Consider the following 27040-nt stretch of genomic DNA (forward strand, 5'->3'; position numbering starts at 1 on the left):
AATACTTAACATGTTTTTCTGCAAACCTACTTTTAGAAGAGCCGAAGAAAATCAAAATGAAGTGGAGAAAAAAAGAGAGGGTAGCATTTAGAGCCATTTGCTTTTTAGATTTTGTAGGAATCACTTTGCGATTCGGTCGCCACAATTCTACTATGCCAATAAGTACCTGACTTCTGATGCAATCATATATTTTGGAAATCGCTTCAAAAAAAGGCATGAAGCAACTTAATATAAGAAACTAAGAAAAAAAAGTACTTCAAGGTTCCAAATTTGCCAATGATAAATATTAGATTGAATAGATTCTGACCCAGAAAATAGCAATTTTCCCCCTTTGTCAGAAATATAGCTCGTGAAGACTTAAGAACAAAATAAGAGACGTGAGAGTAATACAACTGTTGAAAGTAATCCAAAGATTCATTTTCTACTCTCCATATCAGAGGCAGATAAGTTATAAGATGAAGTATTACTGCCACGTCTAGGGACATGCCGCTCAGAACACTTTTTATAGGCCAGAGTTCAAAATCAACTCAAAAATAGTTGGGGATGATTCCTTATGATTTCTTTCTCATAGAAAAGCATTGGAACAGTGCAGAGCGACATAGAGAAAAATTGGTAAAAAAAAAAAAAAAAAAAAAAAAAAATGAGTAAAAAAAACAATAAAAATAAATTAGTAAAAAAAACAATAAAAAAATTGGTAAAAAAAACACAAACAAATTCATAAAAAAAAGAGTAAAAAAAATCAATAAAAATAAATTAGTAAAAAAACAATCAAAGTTTGTAAAAAAAAAAAATGAGTAAAAAAACAAAAACAAATTGGTAAAAAAATAACAAAAACAAATTGGTAAAAAAACAACAAAAACAAATTGGTAAAAAAACAACAAAAACAAATTGGTAAAAAAAAAACAAATTGGTAAAAAAAAACAACAAAAGTTCAAAATATCGATTTTTTATTTAAAAAAAATGAGTTAATTATTTTCTCTTTTTTAAAATTTTATTTACTGTCATATCAAAATTTTTCAGTTTTCATTCTTATGCAGTAATTGAAAAAAAAAAAAATTAAACTGCAAATTTTTTTTCTTTTTTCATTTTTAAAATTTATTTGGAGCATTAAAAATGAACGAATCATGTAATACACATCCATAGTAGCTGTGATATCGCAATACAGGTTTATGTCTTCAAGAACTACTTCTCTATAGACTACCACATGGTCATCTTCAAATCCAATATCTACAAATATTTTATTTTTGTTTTTTACCCCTTTGGGTGTAAGGGATTACTATTTGTGATCGTGTCTGTCAAAGGACTGTGCGGGGCTGAGTAGTGAAATGTCTGTTCACATGGCATTTAAATTTCTGCAGGTTATTTCAGTGAGGGAAGCAGGAAACAGGGAAATAATTCCAAATTTTAGCAGTTTGAGGAAAGAAACTATTGGAGTAGAAGACTTTCCTGCGGCTAAGGACCTTAATAATGAAGGAGTGGGATTTTGCTGCTTGTAAGTTTCGTCTGGGGGGGCACATGTGCTACGAGTTAATCAGAAAATATTTCATTAAAGTATTACAAAACAAGTACAGGCGCACAACACTGCGGTGATGGGACAGAGGTTGGAGCTTTGCTGTTAGTGTGGGACCTATTAGATTGGAAACTCTTATGGAACCCTGTGTAATAGTGAGATACTAGTGGAAAATGCATTAGCCTACATGTGGCAACAATACTCCTTCAGGCCAAGTATCTGTTCTGATACTACACTTTTATCTTTTCTGTTCTCAGTCAGTGGAGGAGAAATCCTTCATGACCGAGACATTTTTTTTATTTTTGTTCCTATCCAAGTGCCCTTTTCTAAGAAGCTGGGTTTTCCTCACATTAAAAACCGACCTCGTTTCTAACTCTGCCCTCGTCGGGATGCAAGTAAATGGGAACATTACTCCTTCATGGGCGAATTTGGCCAAAACCGTTAGCATGAGTAATTAATTTTCGTTTATTCCATTTATCATTTCCAATCCTCTTGCAATATTCTTTATCATTGACAACCTGTTTGTCTCGTTAACCCTTATCCTTAAGTGGCTTTTAGTCTTGATAAGTATTGATTCATTACCAAGCAAAAATTTTTTAAAAATTAACCAATCCGTATTGAAGTCTTATTGATGAAAGGAGAGAACTTGAATGCCTACTAGACACTATTCTCGCGTGTCTAAGATCTCTCTCAGTACAGAGGTTTGTCAGGACAACCAGCACGAGGATACTTTTTTCTACACGTAAATCCTGATTAAATATTCAAAATCATAAAGTATCTGCAGTCCGAATAAAATCTCATCGGTATGGCTAGTCATCACTGGTTTTTACAAGCAATGGTGCATATTCGCTAAATGATGTTACCTTAAGTAACAGCATGAAGCCGGATACTCAACCAGACCAGATGAATTCTTGATAAGACCAAGAGACCACAAAAAAGATTTAATATAAAATATTTAGATGGTCAATCGAGGAGAGGAACATTATGTTCCCAACTTCTTTAGTAACTCAGTGTTTAAGATGTAAACGAGAACTTTACTGGAATATTCGATTATATATGTGTATCTCATGTAGAGATCAAGTGTATGCCCCCGAAAAGGGGACACTCGATTTCTGATAACTTCAACTGAAGTAAGATGAAGCACAAGAGAGACTTTAATATAGAAAGGAAACATGAATACTGTCTAAGATGTCTATGTACAAATGTTTGTTAAGACAACATGGCATGAAGATACTTTTCCTGAAAGTTAACTTTTACCAAATATTCAAAATCACATAATATTCGCAGCCTAGTTAAGATCTCATTGGTTTTTACAACTGGTATTATTTCAAGTAACAACACGAAGACTGATTATCCACCAAACAAAAAGAAAGTTCGTCCTGGAATCCAGTAACATCCAAAAAGATATACTATACCATATTTAGATGGTGAAATAGTATTTACAACAAAAATAATATCTCTTCGGTATGGCTTACCCACAATAGCTTTTACTAGGAACGATGCACTTTTTCACGTGATGTAACCTCAAGTGACAACATAAAGCTCGATACTTCACTAGACCAGATTAATTCTCGTCTCAGAAGCAAGTAAAATTGAGAGTCCACAGGAAAGGTATATATGATATTTAAATGGTCATATAAAGAGAGGAAAATGTCTGGGTTCACTTTCTTAATGAGCTCAACTTGTTTACTAACTCAATGTTTGAGATGTAAATGAGAACTTTACTGGAATATTCAGATGTCTATAATAACCATTATCTATAATAATCATTATCTTTAAAAACCATTATCTATAAGAACCATTATTAAATAACCATTATAAATGGTTTATCATTTGTGCTTCGATGCTAACATTATTTAGACAAAATCTTAATTTCAAAGTTATGTATTCATCAAAATTAATTAGAATTAAATCTTTGACAAGGAATATTTGTTTTAGCAAGAATCAAGGATTGATTGATTGATTTAAGTAGAAAAAAAACTAGTTTATCATTTTGCTTTGATGCTAACATCATTTAGAGCAAAATCAAAGTTATGTACACATAAAAATACATTAGAATCAAATCTTTGGCAAGGAATCTTTTTTTTTTAGCAAGAATCAAGAATTGATTGATCGATTTAACTTTTAATTTCAGTAGAAAAAAAAATGAATTATTTTGGAAATTAGTATTTCAGTATCTATTATCACTCTTCTTTATAAATTAGCCTGGACACCACTGGAAGTTTTCTGAAAGATAAAAGAAAAATCCTTTTAGTATGCAATATAAGCGTCCATTCAATAAAAACAACTTCATTTAAAAACAATAAAATTCACTTTTCAAATGTTGGAATCAGTGGTGGTACCAGTTACATGCCTTTTTTTTTTTTTATTATTTAATTATTTTTTGCAGAAAAAGAAAAATTTGTGGAAAAAAAAGATACCAATTTTGGAATAGTGAAAATTTTATAGAAAAAAATAAATGCAAAAAAAAAGAAAAAAAAAAATTGCAATCCCAGAATGCAACACACGTTGTAACGTGGCCATCTTGAAATATCTTCAGTGTAAAAATGTCAAAGTCATTTTGATATTCACATCGCATTAGTGTAGAGAAACACCCATAGTAATTTTATTTTTTAATCAAATAAAGCATTTTTTTTGTCAAAACCACATTGAATTTAATGAGAAATTTGAAAATCCGTTAAGGAACCAGATAAAATAATGTGGGATTTTAAAATATAAGTAAATTATTATTTTTTTTTTTGAATCTAAATTTTCAGCTTCATGAGTGATACAAGCTTTTTTTTTTTTTTGTGCCAATGCATCTCCCTATGGCTATCAGAGATTAAAAAACAGTTTCTTCTTCAAGACCATAAGAAATCAGTGATATTTGGTAATGCCATAAGACCTGTGGAATTGTCTTCTGTTTTCCTGCTTTCCGGCTGACTACAATATGGTTGTCTTCAGGTTTAACGTAAATAAGTTCTTGATGAGCCTCAACAATGGAAAAAAAAATTTCTGTATCATCCTGAAGAAGATTCATGGAGACGAAAATTTTGATTAAATGAACAAAGCTTCTTTCTTAGAACTGCACGCCTGTGGAATTGTCTTCCGTTTTCCTGCTTTCCGGCTGACTACAATATGGTTGTCTTCAAGTCTAACGTAAATAAGTTCTTGATGAGCCGTTCCATATAAGTTATCAAATTTAACAAATTTTCATTACTAATGATTATTATATTGTCCAATTTCTACTGTACACTCTTTAACCCTTATCCTTGAGTGGCCTCTTGGCCTTGATAATGAGTTGATACCTATGAAAAAAAAAAAAAAAAAAAAAAGACCTCAACAATGGAAAAAAAAATTTCTGTATCATCCTGAAGAAGATTCATGGAGACGAAAATTTTGATTAAAAATAAAAAAAATTAATGTTTTTGAAAAAAAAAACAAAAAAAACAAAAACAAAAGACAAATGTTGCGAGTTTTTCTCTGATGTATCGTTATTTTCATGGAAAGTGTTCGACTGAGCTTCAATCTATGGTCCCCCCTCGCCTAACTTTCACAAGAAACACTCGTCTAGCTGTAAACACTATCAATAATTCCCCCCACTCTTTATCTGTGCCTAAACCTAAACGTAGATTCCATGAACAAAGCTTCTTTCTTAGAACTGCACGCCTGTGGAATTGTCTTCCGTTTTCCTGCTTTCCGGCTGACTACAATATGGTTGTCTTCAGGTTTAACGTAAATAAGTTCTTGATGAGCTGTTCCATATAAGTTATCAAATTTAACAAATTTTCATTACTAATGATTATTATATTGTCCAATTTCTACTGTACACTCTTTAACCCTTATCCTTGAGTGGCCTCTTGGCCTTGATAATGAGTTGATACCTATGAAAAAAAAAAAAAAAAAAAAAGACCTCAACAATGGAAAAAAAAATGTCTGTATCATCCTGAAGAAGATTCATGGAGACGAAAAATTTGATTAAAAATAAAAAAAATTAATGTTTTTGAAAAAAAAAAAAAACAAAAAAAAAAACAAAAGACAAATGTTACGAGTTTTTCTCTGATGTATCGTTATTTTCATGGAAAGTGTTCGACTGAGCTTCAATCTATGGTCCCCCCTCGCCTAACTTTCACAAGAAACACTCGTCTAGCTGTAAACACTATCAATAATTCCCCCCACTCTTTATCTGTGCCTAAACCTAAACGTAGATTCCATGAACAAAGCCTCTTTCTTAGAACTGCACGCCTGTGGAATTGTCTTCCGTTTTCCTGCTTTCCGGCTGACTACAATATGGTTGTCTTCAAGTCTAACGTAAATAAGTTCTTGATGAGCCGTTCCATATAAGTTATCAAATTTAACAAATTTTCATTACTAATGATTATTATATTGTCCAATTTCTACTGTACACTCTTTAACCCTTATCCTTGAGTGGCCGCTTGGCCTTGATAATGAGTTGATACCTATGAAAAAAAAAAAAAAAAAAGAAAAAGTCCAATGTGAACAAGTTCTAATTGAATCGTCCCCCTAAGTAATCCAAGCTTCAAAATTCCCACTGTTTACTATGCTAAAATCACAATGACTAATGTATACCTATTAACCCTTATCCTCGAGTGGCCTCTGGGCCTTGATAAGTGGTGACACCCTTGTAAAAAAAAAAAAAAGACCTCAACAACGGAAAAAAAAATGTCTGCCTTATCCTGAAGAAGATTCATGGAGACGAAAATTTTGATTAAAAATAAAAAAAATTAATGTTTTTGAAAAAAAAAAACAAAAAAAAAAACAAAAGACAAAGTCTTGCATTGTGTTATCTGTTTTTTTTTTTTTTTCAAATTTCTAATTATACCAGTGCACTTCTACCATAGTAAAATTAATACAGACTTTAATATTTACGTGCAAGAGACAGGTGTTCTGAAATAGTGCTGAGCTGCATTTTTTAGGATATCTCTAAAGTTAATATTAATAAGAAATATAAAAATATGTATATTTTAGATCGCATAACAATAAGTGGCAACTGGCTTGTTAGTTCCATGACTTGCTCACTTTATTACATAGTTTGTTCTTTCAGAGAGATTGTTTATTATAGCTTACGGCATATCGACAGCTAAAGAAAGACTCGGCACAATGCATAACAGAATGCATCATGGAAAAGAAAAACAAACACATGGATCAGACAGCAAACAACATAGTAAATAGAATTACTGTTGCAATATTTTGGTGTTTTTAATGGGGTATGATCCCACACAGTCGGACGATTCTATTTATAAACGATGCTGCTAAGAACTGACGAATCAAATTAATTCACGTTCTGCTACCAACCAATCAGAAACCAGAATTGCTTCATAAATATTAAACCTTTTCTGGAGCAATTTCACATGTTCTTTTCCCGGGTTTCGACACAGTAAGAATATTTTGTTCTGTGGAACTGTCTACTACAAACAAGTCACCTCCCAGGACTTGTGTGTAACAGCGAACCATCTGAAGCTCAAAGTGGCTTACACTTCTAGAATTACTATCATATGAACGGCTCAACATCTTTTGAGGCCTACAAACAAACAATAAGTGGACATTAAGAACAACAGGACAATGAAGCAATGGAAATGATCAAGAGAAAGGTCACCGGAGCAGAGTCCGACATGATCACACCTAGCCAGGGATAAAACAACCTGATCTGAAATGGAACACGTACATCAAGTCTGTTGCCAAGGTCGCTGGAAAGATGGTGGGATCCTTCTACCGCTCCAGAAGATATCTCACTACTGATGCAATTCTATATCTATATAAAAGCCAAGTACGTCCAAGGATGGAATACTGTTGCCATATCTGGGCAGGAGCTGCTAAAAACAGCCTATCCTGCCTTGACAGAGTACAAAATAGACTTTGTGGCTTAGTGGGGGATGCCCTTTTCTCTACTCTGCAACCCCTCTCCCACAGAAGAGACGTTGCGAGCCTATCCTTGTTTTATCGTTATTTCCATGGCAGGTGTTCGTCTGAACTCCAATCTCTGGCCCCCCCCCTCACCAATCTTTCACGAAAAACACCCGTCTAGCTGAATCTACTGTGAAAAATTTCCCCCACTCTATATCTGTGCCTAAATCAAAATGCGGATTCCATGAACAAAGCTTCTTTCTTAGAACTGCACGCCTGTGGAACTCTGTTCTGTCTGCCTGCTTCCCACCAGACTACAACTTGGATGTCTTCAAGTCCAATGTTAACAAATTCCTAATGAACCGCCCCCTTAAGTAAACACTTCATCAAATCTCGACACTAACGTAATGTACTTGCAATAACCCTTATCCCTGAGTGGCTTCCGGGCCTTGATAAGTGGTGATCACTGTGTAAAAAAAAAAAAAAAAAAAAAAAGAAAAAGTAAACTAAACAGATCATGAGGCTATGGGAATGATTGAGAAGAAAGCCAAGTGGTGGAGAGACAATCCAGACTACGGCATATCTATGTGCTATTTAAATAAATTTGTCAAGTATAATTTTGAAGATAGGATAATTATTTATACTAGCAGGACCTGTGGAAATTCTACAATGGTATTTTTCATATGTAATACATTGCAGCTGGGTATTCTGTGACGTTCAGCATAAATGAAGACCCTGCAATATTGTTGTAGCCTTTTTGTTAAAACTGTAAAAGTATTTATCTAAGTAATTTGCTTAATGTAGTGTCAAAATATATCTGATTATTATGGTTTATCTCCAATATCCTCATAAGAGTCTGTGACATCTTTCCATTGTATGGATGCCTGACGCAAACTGAAACCTCAGAATATCATTATACCATCTTAAGACAGAACAGATACTACCCTTGGATCCTAGCCAGAAGACCAAGAAGGTATGTTTTAGTTTCACGTATTGCCCCAAAGCGACAACATTTTATTTTATTATTATTTTTTTTTACATTGTGTCTTCGGTGATCGGGAGATCCTATTTACTAAAAAAGAGGATAGAATGTGATAATATACTGCAAACATTTAATTAGCGTTTATCTAAATACTAATTTAATGTTCGTAGTATGTTACCTTCTATCCTCCTTTTTAATAAATAGGATCTCCTGATCGAATAATTTATAATTTGGAAACCATGACACATGTACGTAGTACGTTAAAAGGTATTACAGTATTCATATATAGATAGTTGTAATAAGAATAATGGCAATAATAATAGTTATAATAATATGAACAATAACAAGTGTATTATTAGAACCCCCCCCCCCAAAAAAAAAACTGGCGTCAGCACAACTGGGACTACACCAACTAGTCGAATGGTCAAGGAGGATGGAAATACCAGAGAGAAAGCACTAGCCAATGACATACTTCCATCGTATGAACGCCCGGCATGAATGGAAATGCCATGGTATCATTATACCATCTTTGGACAGAACAGATACTACCCTTGGATCTTAGTCAAAAAACCAAGAAGGTATATTTTAGTTTCACGTTTTAATTTGAATTTTTTGCGTCTTCGGGATCTTATTTATCAAAAAGAAGGATAGAAGGTGAGAACATACTACGGACATTAAATTAGCGTATAATGTTCGGAGTATGTTATCACCTTCTATCCTACTTTTTAATAAATAGGATCTCCCGATCGAATAATTTATCATCTGGAGCTCGTGACACACGTACGTACGTATGTTAAAGGTACTACGGTATTAATATATAGATTCCTAGAATACATTGCAATACACTTAGAAAACATCATTTGTCGCAGCATGCGCCATTTGTTTACAAACATCACCAGCAGAAACATACACACACACACACACACACACGAGAGACACGCTTCAATCACGCACAGCACCCGTGATAAGAAAAGTGAGATTCCTCCTGCTTATTTTGACAGCAAAGGAAAAAGACACAAATTTCCTTTTTTTTTTTTTAGCACATTCAAACAAAACAACTGACTTTAATTTTGGACAAAGAATCTCCAGACATTCTTAACCATAAAAAATCTGGCCAGGAATTAATTGTAGTCATTTGTATGTTTAATGAGCCCACATCAGTAAAGTGGCTGCCTTTTTATAAAGCCTGCTGCTTTTTGAACAAACAGGCAGCTCGGCCAGGGAGTTCAAGGCGACTCCCAATCCAGACTTAGATGCGCTCTTGTCAAGGTGTCAAGCCCTGCCTTTTAAGGACTAACCTCAAACAATTAATGCAATTCAAACCGTTCTTTTAAAGACGAGCCACAAACTAGTTGAATGCGATACACATTTCACTCTCCACTGCCGTTTGCCTCCTGAGACTCTCCTCTTAGCTTGCCATTCCAGTACCTGCTTGTGCTTCGATTTCTCCTTCCTGCAGCACCAGCTTCAGTGGTTCCAGTTAACAACTTTAGTATCTGTCGCCGTCCAGCTCCCAGTTACAGTGCCCATCGACATCCAGCTACCAGTTCCAGTGGCCGTCAATTGCCGGCTACCAGTTCCAGCACCCCTCAATGTCTGGCTACCATTTCCAGTGCCCATCGACGTCCGCTATCAGTTCCAGCACAACACCCCATCCACACAGCCTGAATCAACTTGAGGCATGCCATCGTACCCCTAGGAATGCCCAAATTTCAACCCCATGAGATGTCCGTCCTAACTCTGAAGTGATCCAGATACATGTTTTTGGTTCCCTTTACAACCTACCATTTTCCTGTGCTAAATAAAACACGATATCCACCATTTTTGACTGTTCATCTGTGTTTGTCATCTCTTTGCTGTTGCTGTTACCACCTTGTATTCCTTGCCTATCAGCTTGCTGCAACACACTCTTCGGAGAAAATTCCACAGAGGTTACATGGCATTGGTAATCTTCATTCTCAACGTGACTAACCACCGACAATTGCTTTTTACTATTAATTTGGGTAGAAAAAAATAAAAAGTAGAAATTTGGTTTTTATTTTTAGAAGAATCAAATTGAATGATACGGGAATGAACTTATAAATACTAGGGTACAATGTGACCATCTAATTGATCGGATCAGGCCTCTGAAGAATAGCTCGTCTACCAGGATCAAATCTTAAAGCATCACAAGCCACCAACCAATGCTATGTTTGTCCCCTAATGCTAGAAGTCTGCCCTTCTTCTATGTTTGTCCCCTAATGCTAAAAGTCTGCCCTTCTTCTATGTTTGTCCCCTAATGCTAGAAGTCTGCCTTTCTTCTATGTTTGTCCCCTAATGCTAAAAGTCTGCCCTTCTAGAAATACGACTACAATTACAACACCTTTAATAATAAATCACTTTTTGTGATGGTTTTGGATGAAGATGCCTTAAAATAGTAATCCTATTATTAATCCTTTCCTGCCATCCACATGAAATCCAGCATCCCTCAGTTTTCACTTTACTTGCTTTTGAACTTCTCGTCTTTCTTGAGAGGAGCTACATTCCACATTTGCCGAGTGGTTTGGTTGTTTTATGGCATATCAACCCTTTTTGGGTTATTTAATGCAAAATCCAGTAATTTTGAAAAAAGTTTTTATGCTTAAAGTCCTTTATATTTTCAAATATTTATTCATAGTGTTTGGTTTGGTCGTTTTGTTTTGTGGCATATCAACTCTATGGTGGGGGCAGGGGGATCAAAACAACAGTAGGCAGCCAAGGTGGAGAGAGGTGTTAAAAAAAAAAAAAAAAAAGTGGTAGTAGGCAGTAGTAGTAATGCGAAGGAGAAAAAGAAGGTTTATAAGAAAAGTAACGTTTTAGCCGATGCATCAATGGCGAAACCGGAAGTCGTGAACATTGGAATCAAGGCTAGTCGATCTAACGGAGATGATGACTTGCAAAAAATGTTGACGAAAAAACGACCCCTCCTTGCAGAAAACTGCCCAGTTGAGGGTGAAGGAATTAATGTTTTTGGCCAATTTTTCAATATTTATTGTTGGAGATGTCGAGCTCAAAACGATACCAATTTCATCAGGATCCATCGCATGTGTCAAAAGTTTTTGGTAGACATACCTATAAATAATACGGTACAAGGTGACCATCCGATTGACCTGATCAGGCCTCTCTAATCTCTTGTCTAATAGAATGGTGAAATGAAGAATGGTTCATCCACCAGGATCAAATCCTAAAGCATCACAAGCCACCAAACAATGCTATGTTTGTCCCCTAATGCTAGAAGTCTGCCCTTCTCCTATGTTTGTCCCCTACTGCTAAAAGTCTGCCCTTCTCCTATGTTTGTCCCCTACTGCTAAAAGTCTGCCCTTCTTCTATGTTTGTCTCCTAATGCTAAAAGTCTGCCCTTCTTCTATGTTTGTCCCCTAATGCTAAAAGTCTGCCCTTCTTCTATGTTTGTCCCCTAATGCTAAAAGTCTGCCCTTCTTCTATGTTTGTCCCCTAATGCTAAAAGTCTGCCCTTCTTCTATGTTTGTCCCCTAATGCTAAAAGTCTGCCCTTCTATGTTTGTCCCCTAATGCTAAAAGTCTGCCCTTCTTCTATGTTTGTCCCCTAATGCTAGAAGTCTGCCCTTCTATGTTTGTCCCCTAATGCTAAAAGTCTGCCCTTCTTCTATGTTTGTCCCCTAATGCTAAAAGTCTGCCCTTCTTCTATGTTTGTCCCCTAATGCTAAAAGTCTGCCCTTCTTCTATGTTTGTCCCCTAATGCTAGAAGTCTGCCCTTCTTCTATGTTTGTCCCCTAATGCTAAAAGTCTGCCCTTCTTCTATGTTTGTCCCCTAATGCTAAAAGTCTGCCCTTCTTCTATGTTTGTCCCCTAATGCTAAAAGTCTGCCCTTCTTCTATGTTTGTCCCCTAATGCTAAAAGTCTGCCCTTCTTCTATGTTTGTCCCCTAATGCTAAAAGTCTGCCCTTCTTCTATGTTTGTCCCCTAATGCTAAAAGTCTGCCCTTCTTCTATGTTTGTCCCCTAATGCTAAAAGTCTGCCCTTCTTCTATGTTTGTCCCCTAATGCTAGAAGTCTGCCCTTCTTCTATGTTTGTCCCCTAATGCTAGAAGTCTGCCCTTCTATGTTTGTCCCCTAATGCTAAAAGTCTGCCCTTCTTCTAGGTTTGTCCCCTAATGCTAAAAGTCTGCCCTTCTTCTATATTTGTCCCCTAATGCTAAAAGTCTGCCCTTCTTCTATGTTTGTCCCCTAATGCTAGAAGTCTGCCCTTCTATGTTTGTCCCCTAATGCTAAAAGTCTGCCCTTCTTCTATGTTTGTCCCCTAATGCTAGAAGTCTGCCCTTCTTCTATGTTTGTCCCCTAATGCTAAAAGTCTGCCCTTCTTCTATGTTTGTCCCCTAATGCTAAAAGTCTGCCCTTCTTCTATGTTTGTCCCCTAATGCTAAAAGTCTGCCCTTCTTCTAGGTTTGTCCCCCTAATGCTAAAAGTCTGCCCTTCTTCTATGTTTGTCCCCTAATGCTAAAAGTCTGCCCTTCTTCTATGTTTGTCCCCTAATGCTAGAAGTCTGCCCTTCTATGTTTGTCCCCTAATGCTAAAAGTCTGCCCTTCTTCTATGTTTGTCCCCTAATGCTAAAAGTCTGCCCTTCTATGTTTGTCCCCTAATGCTAAAAGTCTGCCCTTCTTCTATGTTTGTCCCCTAATGCTAAAAGTCTGCCCTTCTTCTATGTTTGTCCCCTAATGCTAAAAGTCTGCCCTTCTTCTATGTTTGTCCCCTAATGCTAAAAGTCTGCCCTTCTTCTATGTTTGTCCCCTAATGCTAAAAGTCTGCCCTTCTTCTATGTTTGTCCCCTAATGCTAAAAGTCTGCCCTTCTTCTAGGTTTGTCCCCTAATGCTAGAAGTCTGCCCTTCTTCTATGTTTGTCCCCTAATGCTAGAAGTCTGCCCTTCTTCTATGTTTGTCCCCTAATGCTAAAAGTCTGCCCTTCTTCTATGTTTGTCCCCTAATGCTAGAAGTCTGCCCTTCTTCTATGTTTGTCCCCTAATGCTAGAAGTCTGCCCTTCTTCTATGTTTGTCCCCTAATGCTAAAAGTCTGCCCTTCTTCTATGTTTGTCCCCTAATGCTAGAAGTCTGCCCTTCTATGTTTGTCCCCTAATGCTAAAAGTCTGCCCTTCTTCTATGTTTGTCCCCTAATGCTAAAAGTCTGCCCTTCTTCTATGTTTGTCCCCTAATGCTAGAAGTCTGCCCTTCTTCTATGTTTGTCCCCTAATGCTAGAAGTCTGCCCTTCTTCTATGTTTGTCCCCTAATGCTAGAAGTCTGCCCTTCTTCTATGTTTGTCCCCTAATGCTAAAAGTTTGCCCTTCTTCTATGTTTGTCCCCTAATGCTAAAAGTCTGCCCTTCTTCTATGTTTGTCCCCTAATGCTAGAAGTCTGCCCTTCTTCTATGTTTGTCCCCTAATGCTAAAAGTCTGCCCTTCTTCTATGTTTGTCCCCTAATGCTAAAAGTCTGCCCTTCTTCTATGTTTGTCCCCTAATGCTAAAAGTCTGCCCTTCTTCTATGTTTGTCCCCTACTGCTAAAAGTCTGCCCTTCTTCTATGTTTGTTCCCTAATGCTAGAAGTCTGCCCTTCTTCTATGTTTGTCCCCTAATGCTAAAAGTCTGCCCTTCTTCTATGTTTGTCCCCTAATGCTAAAAGTCTGCCCTTCTTCTATGTTTGTCCCCTAATGCTAAAAGTCTGCCCTTCTTCTATGTTTGTCCCCTAATGCTAGAAGTCTGCCCTTCTACGTTTGTCCCCTAATGCTAAAAGTCTGCCCTTCTTCTATGTTTGTCCCCTAATGCTAAAAGTCTGCCCTTCTTCTATGTTTGTCCTCTAATGCTAAAAGTCTGCCCTTCTTCTATGTTTGTCCCCTAATGCTAAAAGTCTGCCCTTCTTCTATGTTTGTCCCCTAATGCGTAAAGTCTGCCCTTCTTCTATGTTTGTCCCCTAATGCTAAAAGTCTGCCCTTCTTCTATGTTTGTCCCCTAATGCTAAAAGTCTGCCCTTCTTCTATGTTTGTCCCCTAAAGCTAAAAGTCTGCCCTTCTTCTATGTTTGTCCCCTAATGCTAAAAGTCTGCCCTTCTTCTATGTTTGTCCCCTAATGCTAGAAGTCTGCCCTTCTATGTTTGTCCCCTAATGCTAAAAGTCTGCCCTTCTTCTATGTTTGTCCCCTAATGCGAAAAGTCTGCCCTTCTTCTATGTTTGTCCCCTAATGCTAAAAGTCTGCCCTTCTTCTATGTTTGTCCCCTAATGCTAAAAGTCTGCCCTTCTTCTATGTTTGTCCCCTAATGCTAAAAGTCTGCCCTTCTTCTATGTTTGTCCCCTAATGCTAAAAGTCTGCCCTTCTTCTAAGTTTGTCCCCTAATGCTAAAAGTCTGCCCTTCTTCTAGGTTTGTCCCCTAATGCTAGAAGTCTGCCCTTCTTCTATGTTTGTCCCCTAATGCTAGAAGTCTGCCCTTCTTCTATGTTTGTCCCCTAATGCTAAAAGTCTGCCCTTCTTCTATGTTTGTCCCCTAATGCTAGAAGTCTGCCCTTCTTCTATGTTTGTCCCCTAATGCTAGAAGTCTGCCCTTCTTCTATGTTTGTCCCCTAATGCTAAAAGTCTGCCCTTCTTCTATTTTTGTCCCCTAATGCTAGAAGTCTGCACTTCTTCTATGTTTGTCCCCTAATGCTAAAAGTCTGCCCTTCTTCTATGTTTGTCCCCTAATGCTAAAAGTCTGCCCTTCTTCTATGTTTGTCCCCTAATGCTAGAAGTCTGCCCTTCTATGTTTGTCCCCTAATGCTAAAAGTCTGCCCTTCTTCTATGTTTGTCCCCTAATGCTAGAAGTCTGCCCTTCTTCTATGTTTGTCCCCTAATGCTAAAAGTCTGCCCTTCTTCTATGTTTGTCCCCTAATGCTAGAAGTCTGCCCTTCTTCTATGTTTGTCCCCTAATGCTAAAAGTCTGCCCTTCTTCTAAGTTTGTCCCCTAATGCTAGAAGTCTGCCCTTCTTCTATGTTTGTCCCCTAATGCTAAAAGTCTGCCCTTCTTCTATGTTTGTCCCCTAATGCTAAAAGTCTGCCCTTCTTCTATGTTTGTCCCCTAATGCTAAAAGTCTGCCCTTCTTCTATGTTTGTCCCCTAATGCAAAAAGTCTGCCCTTCTTCTATGTTTGTCCCCTAATGCTAAAAGTCTGCCCTTCTTCTATGTTTGTCCCCTAATGCTAGAAGTCTGCCCTTCTTCTATGTTTGTCCCCTAATGCTAAAAGTCTGCCCTTCTTCTCTGTTTGTCCCCTAATGCTAGAAGTCTGCCCTTCTTCTATGTTTGTCCCCTAATGCTAAAAGTCTACCCTTCTTCTATGTTTGTCCCCTAATGCTAAAAGTCTGCCCTTCTTCTATGTTTGTCCCCTAATGCTAAAAGTCTGCCCTTCTTCTATGTTTGTCCCCTAATGCTAAAAGTCTGCCCTTCTTCTATGTTTGTCCCCTAATGCTAGAAGTCTGCCCTTCTTCTATGTTTGTCCCCTAATGCTAAAAGTCTGCCCTTCTTCTATGTTTGTCCCCTAATGCTAAAAGTCTGCCCTTCTTCTATGTTTGTCCCCTAATGCTAGAAGTCTGCCCTTCTATGTTTGTCCCCTAATGCTAAAAGTCTGCCCTTCTTCTATGTTTGTCCCCTAATGCTAAAAGTCTGCCCTTCTTCTATGTTTGTCCCCTAATGCTAAAAGTCTGCCCTTCTTCTATGTTTGTCCCCTAATGCTAAAAGTCTGCCCTTCTTCTATGTTTGTCCCCTAATGCTAAAAGTCTGCCCTTCTTCTATGTTTGTCCCCTAATGCTAGAAGTCTGCCCTTCTTCTATGTTTGTCCCCTAATGCTAAAAGTCTGCCCTTCTTCTATGTTTGTCCCCTAATGCTAAAAGTTTGCCCTTCTTCTATGTTTGTCCCCTAATGCTAAAAGTCTGCCCTTCTTCTATGTTTGTCCCCTAATGCTAAAAGTATGCCCTTCTTCTATGTTTGTCCCCTAATGCTAAAAGTCTGCCCTTCTTCTATGTTTGTCCCCTAATGCTAAAAGTCTGCCCTTCTTCTATGTTTGTCCCCTAATGCTAGAAGTCTGCCCTTCTTCTATGTTTGTCCCCTAATGCTAAAAGTCTGCCCTTCTTCTATGTTTGTCCCCTAATGCTAAAAGTCTGCCCTTCTTCTATGTTTGTCCCCTAATGCTAAAAGTCTGCCCTTCTTCTATGTTTGTCCCCTAATGCTAGAAGTCTGCCCTTCTTCTATGTTTGTCCCCTAATGCTAGAAGTCTGCCCTTCTTCTATGTTTGTCCCCTAATGCTAAAAGTCTGCCCTTCTTCTATGTTTGTCCCCTAATGCTAGAAGTCTGCCCTTCTTCTATGTTTGTCCCCTAATGCTAAAAGTCTGCCCTTCTTCTATGTTTGTCCCCTAATGCTAAAAGTCTGCCCTTCTTCTATGTTTGTCCCCTAATGCTAGAAGTCTGCCCTTCTTCTATGTTTGTCCCCTAATGCTAAAAGTCTGCCCTTCTTCTATGTTTGTCCCCTAATGCTAAAAGTCTGCCCTTCTTCTATGTTTGTCCCCTAATGCTAAAAGTCTGCCCTTCTATGTTTGTCCCCTAATGCTAAAAGTCTGCCCTTCTTCTATGTTTGTCCCCTAATTCTAGAAGTCTGCGCTTCTTCTATGTTTGTCCCCTAATGCTAAAAGTCTGCCCTTCTTCTATGTTTGTCCCCTAATGCTAAAAGTCTGCCCTTCTTCTATGTTTGTCCCCTAATGCTAAAAGTCTGCCCTTCTTCTATGTTTGTCCCCTAGTGCTAAAAGTCTGCTCTTCTTCTATGTTTGTCCCCTAATGCTAAAAGTCTGCCCTTCTATGTTTGTCCCCTAAAGCTAAAAGTCTGCCCTTCTTCCATGTTTGTCCCCTAATGCTAGAAGTCTGCCCTTCTTCTATGTTTGTCCCCTAATGCTAAAAGTCTGCCCTTCTATGTTTGTCCCCTAATGCTAGAAGTCTGCCCTTCTTCTATGTTTGTCCCCTAATGCTAAAAGTCTGCCCTTCTTCTATGTTTGTCCCCTAATGCTAGAAGTCTGCCCTTCTTCTATGTTTGTCCCCTAATGCTAAAAGTCTGCCCTTCTTCTATGTTTGTCCCCTAATGCTAGAAGTCTGCCCTTCTTCTATGTTTGTCCCCTAATGCTAAAAGTCTGCCCTTCTTCTATGTTTGTCCCCTAATGCTAAAAGTCTGCCCTTCTTCTATGTTTGTCCCCTAATGCTAGAAGTCTGCCCTTCTTCTATGTTTGTCCCCTAATGTTAGAAGTCTGCCCTTCTTCTATGTTTGTCCCCTAATGCTAAAAGTCTGCCCTTCTTCTATGTTTGTCCCCTAATGCTAAAAGTCTGCCCTTCTTCTATGTTTGTCCCCTAATGCTAAAAGTCTGCCCTTCTTCTATGTTTGTCCCCTAATGCTAAAAGTCTGCCCTTCTTCTATGTTTGTCCCCTAATGCTAGAAGTCTGCCCTTCTTCTATGTTTGTCCCCTAATGCTAAAAGTCTGCCCTTCTTCTATGTTTGTCCCCTAATACTAGAAGTCTGCCCTTCTAGAAATACGACTACAATTACAACACCTTTAATAATAAATCACTTTTTGTGATGGTTTTGGATGAAGATGCCTTAAAATAGTAATCCTATTATTAATCGTTTCCTGCCATCCACATGAAATCCAGCATCCCTCAGTTTTCACTTAACTTGCTTTTGAACTTCTCGTCTTTCTTGAGAGGAGCTACATTCCACATTTGCCGAGTGGTTTGGTTGTTTTATGGCATATCAACCCTTTTTGGGTTATTTAATGCAAAATCCAGTAATTTTGAAAAAAGTTTTTATGCTTAAAGTCCTTTATATTTTCAAATATTTATTCATAGTGTTTGGTTTGCTCGTTTTGTTTTGTGGCATATCAACTCTATTTGGATAGAAAAATAAAAAGTATAAATACGGTTTTTATTTTTATATTTTCAAATATTTATTCATGCTGTTTGTTTTTTCTGTTTTTTGTAAAGGGAATTATTGCTTTTGTTTTTGACTTTGCAGAACATAACTGAGTTTTGCAAAAAAAAAAAAAAAAAAAAAAGAAAAAAAAGAAAGAAAAAACAATAACAATAATGTTTGGTGCATTTTAGGTCAGAAAGCCAATATCTTCAGACAGTCTGATCAGGTAACACCACAGCCCAAATGGAGGCATCTTTATAACTGTTAAACGATTAAAAAAACGAAGAAAAAAAATATTCTTACTCCTTTTTCTAACTTTAGTTTGTTCAGTTCCTCTTGAAGTTTTCGACCATATTCTGGATCTGCTTGTCCAAAGGTTTTTATAGCTCTACTCTGGAGGAATTCTTGAGCACCAATCAGATGGTTGGCAATATTTTTGACCAACCTCTTGCGTTCAGCTGGATTCAAGACCTGGTGTAGAAAAAAAAAAAAAAATGGATTAGATAACAATGGTAAAAAAAATGGTTGAATTTTCTTTCATTTTGTACTAGCCTGGCGTTACCCAGGATCCTGAATAAGAAAATAGAGTAGTTTGAGTTTAAAAAAAAAAAAAGAAAAAAAAAAAGGTTTGTTTTTTTCTTTGTTTTTACTAATCAATTATTTACCAAGGCCAAAAGCCACTCAAGGATAAACACGTGATGGATGCAAGGTCAGTTTAATGAGGAGGAATATTTTTTATAAAATAATGAATGGCTCGAATAAAATTTCAGTATTTATGGAGATGGTTTATGGCAAGTGTTTATTTACATTACATTTGAAGATGACCATGCTGTAGACCTCAGGGAAGCAAACTTGTGACAATGTTTATCACAGATGAAAAGCCTTTGGAAAGAAACTCTTCATAGATATTCTGCCCGACACTTGGTACGTGGAAGAAAGGAAACTTCTTTTCCATTGTGATCATAAGAAGTGTCTGAAATATTTCTTTGAAAACTTCTCCCTATACAAACACCTTTGGTCACATGACATTTTTACCCCCTTTCTCTCTTTTTGACATCTGAACCAGTTGACTTCTTGCTTTTTTTTTTTTCTGGTATATTGAATGAACATACTAGAAAAAAGAAAGCAAGAAAGAAAACGTTATCAACATTCCATCGATAATTCAACCTAGTTTCAGTGTTGTTTTTAATACGACTACCAGCATGAATCATGTTTCTGAATTTTTGAGATGAGGATTGGTTATTCGTATTATTTGGATTATTCAAACTACTGGTCTCATTTTGATCTCTGATCTTCTTCAGGTATATCTTGTTGAACTTGGAAATACTTCTGCCGAAGTCAGGAATTTCGATGGAATTTTGAACGGAACCCTTTATTTACTTCGTGCATGCTCTTGTTCCACAGTCAAGGACTAGTAGTGCAGCATTTAGAGTACTTTGAAAACTCAATTGTAAAAGCGATATTCTCCTGAAGGTTGAAGGTTCAATTCTCAGTGTGGGCAACCAAAAAATACAATTGCAAATTACTTAAAACCTCTATCCATCCATGGCTGATGGTTGGTTGGTTGGTTGGTTGTTTTTATTTTACGGCATATCAACCTTTTTCAGGTTATTTAATGCCGAATCTAGTTATTTTGAGGAACGATTTTTAATGGAGTATATTTTTTTTTTTAAGTCAGATTCTATTTAACCCATAGTTGGGACTAACAGGTACTACCACTCCGGGTCAGAATGGACCTGGGAGCAATGGCAATTAAAGGGTGGCTCCACACTCCCTAAGGCCCGCAAGGTGGGGCCTCACCATCGGATATAGTTTTAGGTCATATCCAGGACCATGGCTGATGGAAGAAAATAAAGGGTTCCATTTGAAATTAATGTCCAAATTCCCGAGTTCGACAGAAACATTCCAGAGTTCAATAAGATAGACTTGAAGAAGGTTGGAGGTTATATCGACCGAAACGTTGTGAAAATGACAATGAAGATAAGAACAGTAGTCCGATGAATCCAATATGAACGAAGGAAAGTAATCACGCGATACACTAATTTCATAGGTGATGACTCCAAGAGAATGAATATAAAAGTAGGTTTTTTTACCATAACTTGCTTCAGGTAATATGGAATCAGCTGATGTATCTTTGGTAGTTTCTGAATTTTAGTGCAACATACACATCCAGATAGAAAAACAAATTGAATAAAATTTTAAGGGACTCGGGGCTAGAATGCAAATAGGGACTTTGGGGTGGAATTTTAAGAGTTTGGTTTCATTTGTTTTCTTCATTTTACTGCCTCTCAACCCTTCTCTAATCTTTTCAAATGCCGTTTTTACGTCTCAAGTTTTTTATATCATCAAATATTTATTCATGATGTTTGGTTTGATTGTTTTGTAGAGGAAAATTGAGGTTTTCGTTTTTGGCTTTGCAGAACATGATTGAGTTTTGCTAAGTGTGAGAAAAAGAAAACAGCAGCATCAATGTTTGGTGCATTTTAAGTCAGGAAATTGGTATCTTCAGACAGACTGATTTGGTAGCACCAGAGGAATGCTATGAGACTTGGGACTTGGAATGCTATGAGACTTGGGACTTGGAATGCTATGAGACTTGGGACTTGGAATGCTATGAGACTTGGGAGGTGGAATGCTAAGGGAGGGTGAAATGCTAAGGGAACTGGAATGCTAAGAGAGCTGGAACACTAAGATACTTAGGAGGAGGAATGCTCAGGGAGGTGGAATTTGAAAGCATAAATCTATTAACCTGTCTATAAAACATTCCAACTTGAGTGAAGTTATCTTCATCTGCAGTGTTGTAGCGCATCACATCTCCACTTATCTTGAATGGACATTCCGAGTGTGATACATTGTCAACTGGACCGGAGAAACTATTTGGAAAATAATTTGGAGCTCCAGCTGAAATTAAAAAAAAAAAAAAAAATCATAGAACCATAAAAAAATTGTTAGAAATATATTTTGTATTATGATAAAGAGTCATAGGCATCACCACTTATCAAGGCCCAGAGGGCACTCGAGGATAAAGGTTAAAGAGTGTACAGTAGTTAATTGGACAATATAGTAATCGTTAGTAATGAAAATTCAGTAAATTTGTTAAACTTATATGGAATGGCTTATCAAAAACTTGTTTACGTTGGACTTGAATACAACCATATTGCAGTCAGCTGGAAAGCAGGCAAACGGAAGACAATTCCACAGGCATGTAGTTCAAAGAAAGAAACTTTGTTCATGGAATCTATATTTAGGTTTAGGCACAGATAAAGAGTGGAGAAAATTATTGACAGTGTTTTCAGCTAGATGAGTGTTTCTTGTGAAAGTTTGGTGAGGGGGGGACCATAGATTGGAGCTCAAATGAGTACTTGCCATGAAAATAATGATAAAGCAGAGACAGACTCACAACATCTCTTCTGTGAGAAAGAGGATGCAGGGAAGAGAAAAGGGCATCCCCTACTAGGCTACGAAGCCTATTTTGAACTCTGTCAAGGCAGGATAAGTCAGCAGCAGATTCTGGAGAGAACCACAGCTGACTGTTAGGTTTTTGCTGGAACTTTTTTGAAGGTATGAAATGGTCTATACCGACAATTAACCAATCCGTCAGGTCTGATACTACAGAGGACACATTCTTTTTAAACATGGAACACAGAGGTAGATCTGATATAAATGTATGGAAGCTATTTTATATAATTTCAACCAGTCATAGCAAAATTTTTATTCTAACCTTTTGTTTCTGTTCATACCCATGGATGTATACATTTACCATTTAAAAAAAATATTTTAGTCTTCTATAATATAAATCCCACCTGTCTGTTTAAATGTATGTATGTATGTTTGCCTAAAACTTTCGACAGAAGCCACGGATTTTCACGAGATCAGTATCATTTTGAAGCTTGACATCTCGGACGGCAAATATTGAAAAATTGACTAAAAACATTAATTCCTACATCTTCAGCTGGGCAGTTTTCTACAAGGAGGGGTCGGTTTTTTGCAAGTCATTATATCGGTTGGATTGACTTTGCCTAATTTTAACAATAATATAATTTTGTAGACTTGTTAATTGCAAGACAAAACAATATTGTAATGGCTACTTTTTGAAAGCAATATATGACCAACTGAGAAAATCTGACATTTGGAACTTGGAGAATTATTAGGCTACACTATATATATATATATATATATAAATTATTATACTACACACACACACACATATATATATAATTATGATTTATAGTTATTATTATTAGTTATATATATGGTTATTATTATATATATGTAATTATTATTATTAGTTATTATCTATATATCTATAAAAGTGAAAGTGTGTGTGTGTGTCTGTCTGTCGGTGTTTGTACACTTCCCTACCAAATAACTGTCAATTTTCGGTCTACAGACTCGAGATCTGAGATAAGGGGTATTGAGATTTGTGAAAATCTTCTTAATCAGTTTTCGGACAGAAATTTGGCTTTCAAGGGGTCAAAGTTCAACGATTTGATCTTTGAAAACTCTACCAAACTCCTCTGCCAATTTTGGGTCTAAACACTTGAAATACAAATTAATACAAATAAAACGGAAAAACATGTTATGCCCCCCCCCCCAAAAAAATACATCCCCTTGGTGAATAATTAATTTTGTAAAAAAAAACAAAAATTATTTAAAATACAATTTTTTCAGAAAAGAAAATCCAAATTATTTGACTTATGTTTGTAAAAGTATTTATTCTGGAGTGCCAACAGCCATACCTTGATTATCGTTAACACATTGTGGACCATCTCGTTGGTAATTGCTGATTCTGGATTTGAACGGGCAATTGACTGGAATTTGAAGATAGTTAGAACCCAACCGGTGACGATGGGTATCAGAGTAAGAAAACAAACGGCCCTGAAAATAAGAGTTCATACATGTCATCTATATATATATATATATATATATATATGATTAGTTTTATTTGGAAAAAGAATTCCAGCAGAGTGCTCAATTAAAAGGAAAATCCAAATTGTAAGAGCGTATTTATATTTTGTGTACAGAAAGTTGTTAGTTGAGACAGATCATTGGTACCGTCGGTTTCAAGCCCGATAATAAGGCCTGTTTAAGGTATCCTTATCAAGCTCTCTTCAGCTAATAGAGATGAATATTGGCTGAAGAGAGCTTGATAAGGATACCTTAAACGGGCCTTATTATCGGGCTTGAAACCGACAGTACCAATGATCTGTCTCAATTAACAACTTTCTGTACACAAAACATTATATATATATATATATATATATATATATATATATATAACAAGATGTAGCAACCTGGTGTTGCTTGGGTGGAGAATCTACAGAAAAAGGATTGTATAACTGTGTTTACAACAAAAAAAAATTCTACTTGAGAAAAATTGTGAACATGACGATAAAAAACTATTTCTCTTTTTTTTTTTTGCAAGGGGGCTACCACATATCAAGGCCCGGAGGCCATTCGAGGATAAAAGTTAATGTGTTTACGGTGTGTGGGGGACAATAGCGTAATAATCGTTAGTCGTGGAAATACGGTATATTAGATTATTTAAGAGGACGGTTCAATAAGAACTTGTTTGCATTGAATTTGAAGACAACAATATTGTAGTCAGATGGAAAGCAGACCAGCGGAACAGAGTTTCACAGACAGGCAGTTCTGGGCAATTCATGTTTAGAAATTGGGGGAAATTTTTGATAGTGATTTGGGCTAGCTTTTTTCATATGTTTTATTTTTCATTTCAATAAATATTTGATAAATAATAAATAAAAAAATAAAAAAATTAATCTCTATATTAATAAAAGATCCACTTTTCCCCTTTATTCCATTATAGGAATACAAACACAGGCGCCACACATAAATCCAAAATAGTCACGCTACCTGCCACTACCTGATGCTCATTTTCCGAAAATTATTAGTTAGCTTTATTCAAATTTATAGTCTTACAATTTTTCTGAGCCAAATCAATCTCTCAAACAAGTCATACTTACAGGTCGTAGGAGGATAACTGACTCAATAATTATTATATCCTTCCACTCTTCTAGAATTCACTGTAAAAATATTTCATAGTGTTCACATGTCCGTCATTATATTTTATTTTAAGAAAAAAACAAAACAAATAATAACATCAATGTATGGTCCATTTTAGGTCAGCTAGTCAGTATCTTCAGACAGTCTGATCTAGTAGCAGCTGAGATATTTGGGAAAAATTTCCATAAAATCTAACGTCATCAAAACCATTGTTCCTGATTAGGGATTGCTTGTGAAGTTAATATTTCCTTGATATAAACTTCAGGAAGTCAGTTCAATCTGCCTAAAGTAAATGTTGTACCAGGAGGATGACTCAGATTTACTTTATGGCGTGGAGAAAGTATCATGATGAAAATAATCTTTATTTATTATAAGAATCTGTAAAGTAAAGAAGCAGAAGTGACTGGGGAAAGTGACAAATTATGAGACGTTGGAGAGATTGAGTATCAAACCTAAAGAAAGAGACAAGTGAAAATGATTGTTTGTTTTTTTTTTATTTTAGCAAAGTGAGATTGGCAAAGGAAAAAAATGAAAGAGAGAGACAATGAAAGAAAGAAAGAAAAAAGGAGAAAAAAGAAGAGAGAAAGAGGGAAGAATAGGGAAAGAGAGGAGGGAGGAAAGAAAGAGAAAGGAGAGTGAGAAAGAGAAAGGAGGGAGAGAAAGAGAGAGAAAGAGATAGAGAAAAAAAGAAAGAGGGAAAAAGAGAGAAAGAGGGGAAAGAAAGAAAGAGAGAAGGAGGACAAGAAAAAGAGAGAGAGGAGGAGGGAGGGAAAGAGAGAGAGGAGGAGGAGAAAGGGAAAGAGAGAGAGAGAGGAGGAAGGGAAAGATAGAGAGAGTAGGAGGAGGAGGAGGAGAAAGGGAAAGATAGAGAGAGTAGGAGGAGGAGGAAGGGAAAGAGAGAGAGAGAGAGGAAGAAGGATGAGAAAAGAGAGATAGGAGGAGGAGAGAGAGGAGGAGAGAGAGAAAAAGAGGGATGAGAAGAGAAAGAGATCAGGAAAGAAAGAGAGAGGTAAAAAAGAGGATGTACAATGCAGAAAATATATTTCGTTAAATAACAAATAGATAAATAATGTTTAATTTTTGACAAATATCAAAATAGTGTTGCACAACTTCATTGTTAACTGTTTGAAACCTATTGATTGTAAGCATCAGTGCCACTTATTAATTATAAACATTATTAATTATAAACATTGCTAATTATAAACATTACTAATTATAAACATTATTAATTATAAACATTACTAATTATAAACATTATTAATTATAAACATTACTAATTATAAACATTATTAATTATAAACATTATTAATTATAAACATTATTTATTATAAACATTACTAATTATAAACATTACTAATTATAAATATTACTAATTATAAACATTACTAATTATAAATATTACTAATTATAAATATTACTAATTATAAATATTACTAATTATAAATATTACTAATTATAAACATTATTAATTATAAATATTACTAATTATAAACATTATTAATTATAAACATTATTAATTATAAACATTATTAATTATAAACATTATTAATTATAAATATTACTAATTATAAACATTACTAATCATAAACATTACTAATTATAAGCATTAATAATTATAAGCATTAATAATTATAAACATTAATAATTATAAACATTAATAATTATAAATATTACTAATTATACACATTACTAATTATAAATATTACTAATTATCAACATTATTAATTATAAATATTACTAATTATAAACATTATTAATCATAAACATTATTAATTATGAACATTACTAATTATAAACATTATTAATCATAAACATTACTAATCATAAACATTACTAATCATAAACATTACTAATTATAAACATTACTAATTATAAACATTACTAATTATAAACATTACTAATTATAAACATTATTAATTATAAACATTACTAATTATAAACATTACTAATTATAAACATTATTAATTATAAACATTACTAATTATGAACATTACTAATTATAAACATTACTAATTATAAACATTACTAATTATGAACATTACTAATTATAAACATTACTAATCATAAACATTACTAATTATAAACATTACTAATTATAAACATTATTAATTATAAACATTACTAATTATAAACATTACTAATTATAAACATTACTAATTATAAACATTATTAATTATAAACATTATTAATTATAAACATTACTAATTATAAACATTATTAATTATAAACATTACTAATTATAAACATTATTAATTATAAACATTATTAATTATAAACATTGTTTATTATAAACATTACTAATTATAAACATTACTAATTATAAATATTACTAATTATAAACATTACTAATTATAAATATTACTAATTATAAATATTACTAATTATAAATATTACTAATTATAAACATTACTAATTATAAACATTATTAATTATAAACATTACTAATTATAAACATTACTAATTATAAACATTATTAATTATAAACATTACTAATTATAAACATTACTAATTATAAACATTACTAATTATGAACATTACTAATTATAAACATTACTAATTATAAACATTACTAATTATAAACATTACTAATTATAAACATTACTAATTATAAACATTATTAATTATAAACATTATTAATTATAAACATTACTAATTATGAACATTACTAATTATAAACATTACTAATTATAAACATTATTAATTATAAACATTACTAATTATAAAC

General features: G+C 35.1%; 1 protein-coding gene across 1 annotated transcript in view; it reads right to left on the reverse strand.

Moving 5' to 3' along the window:
- Positions 1-3618: 3618 nt before the first annotated feature.
- The window catches only part of LOC145247977 (catalase-like), a 71358-nt gene continuing 47936 nt past the window's right edge, over positions 3619-27040 (reverse strand). Inside the window, exons 9-12 of the mRNA XM_080109635.1 lie at positions 23031-23169; positions 21041-21192; positions 18595-18762; positions 3619-3736 (exon numbers count right to left, since the gene is read on the reverse strand). Coding sequence (XP_079965761.1) covers positions 3704-3736; positions 18595-18762; positions 21041-21192; positions 23031-23169 — 492 coding nt within the window. The 3' untranslated portion in view covers positions 3619-3703. The remainder of the gene's footprint in view (positions 3737-18594; positions 18763-21040; positions 21193-23030; positions 23170-27040) is intronic.

This window comes from Euprymna scolopes, chromosome 26, assembly GCF_053919585.1.
Source record: "Euprymna scolopes isolate OS-2025 chromosome 26, ASM5391958v1, whole genome shotgun sequence".
NCBI classification, from domain to species: domain Eukaryota; kingdom Metazoa; phylum Mollusca; class Cephalopoda; order Sepiida; family Sepiolidae; genus Euprymna; species Euprymna scolopes.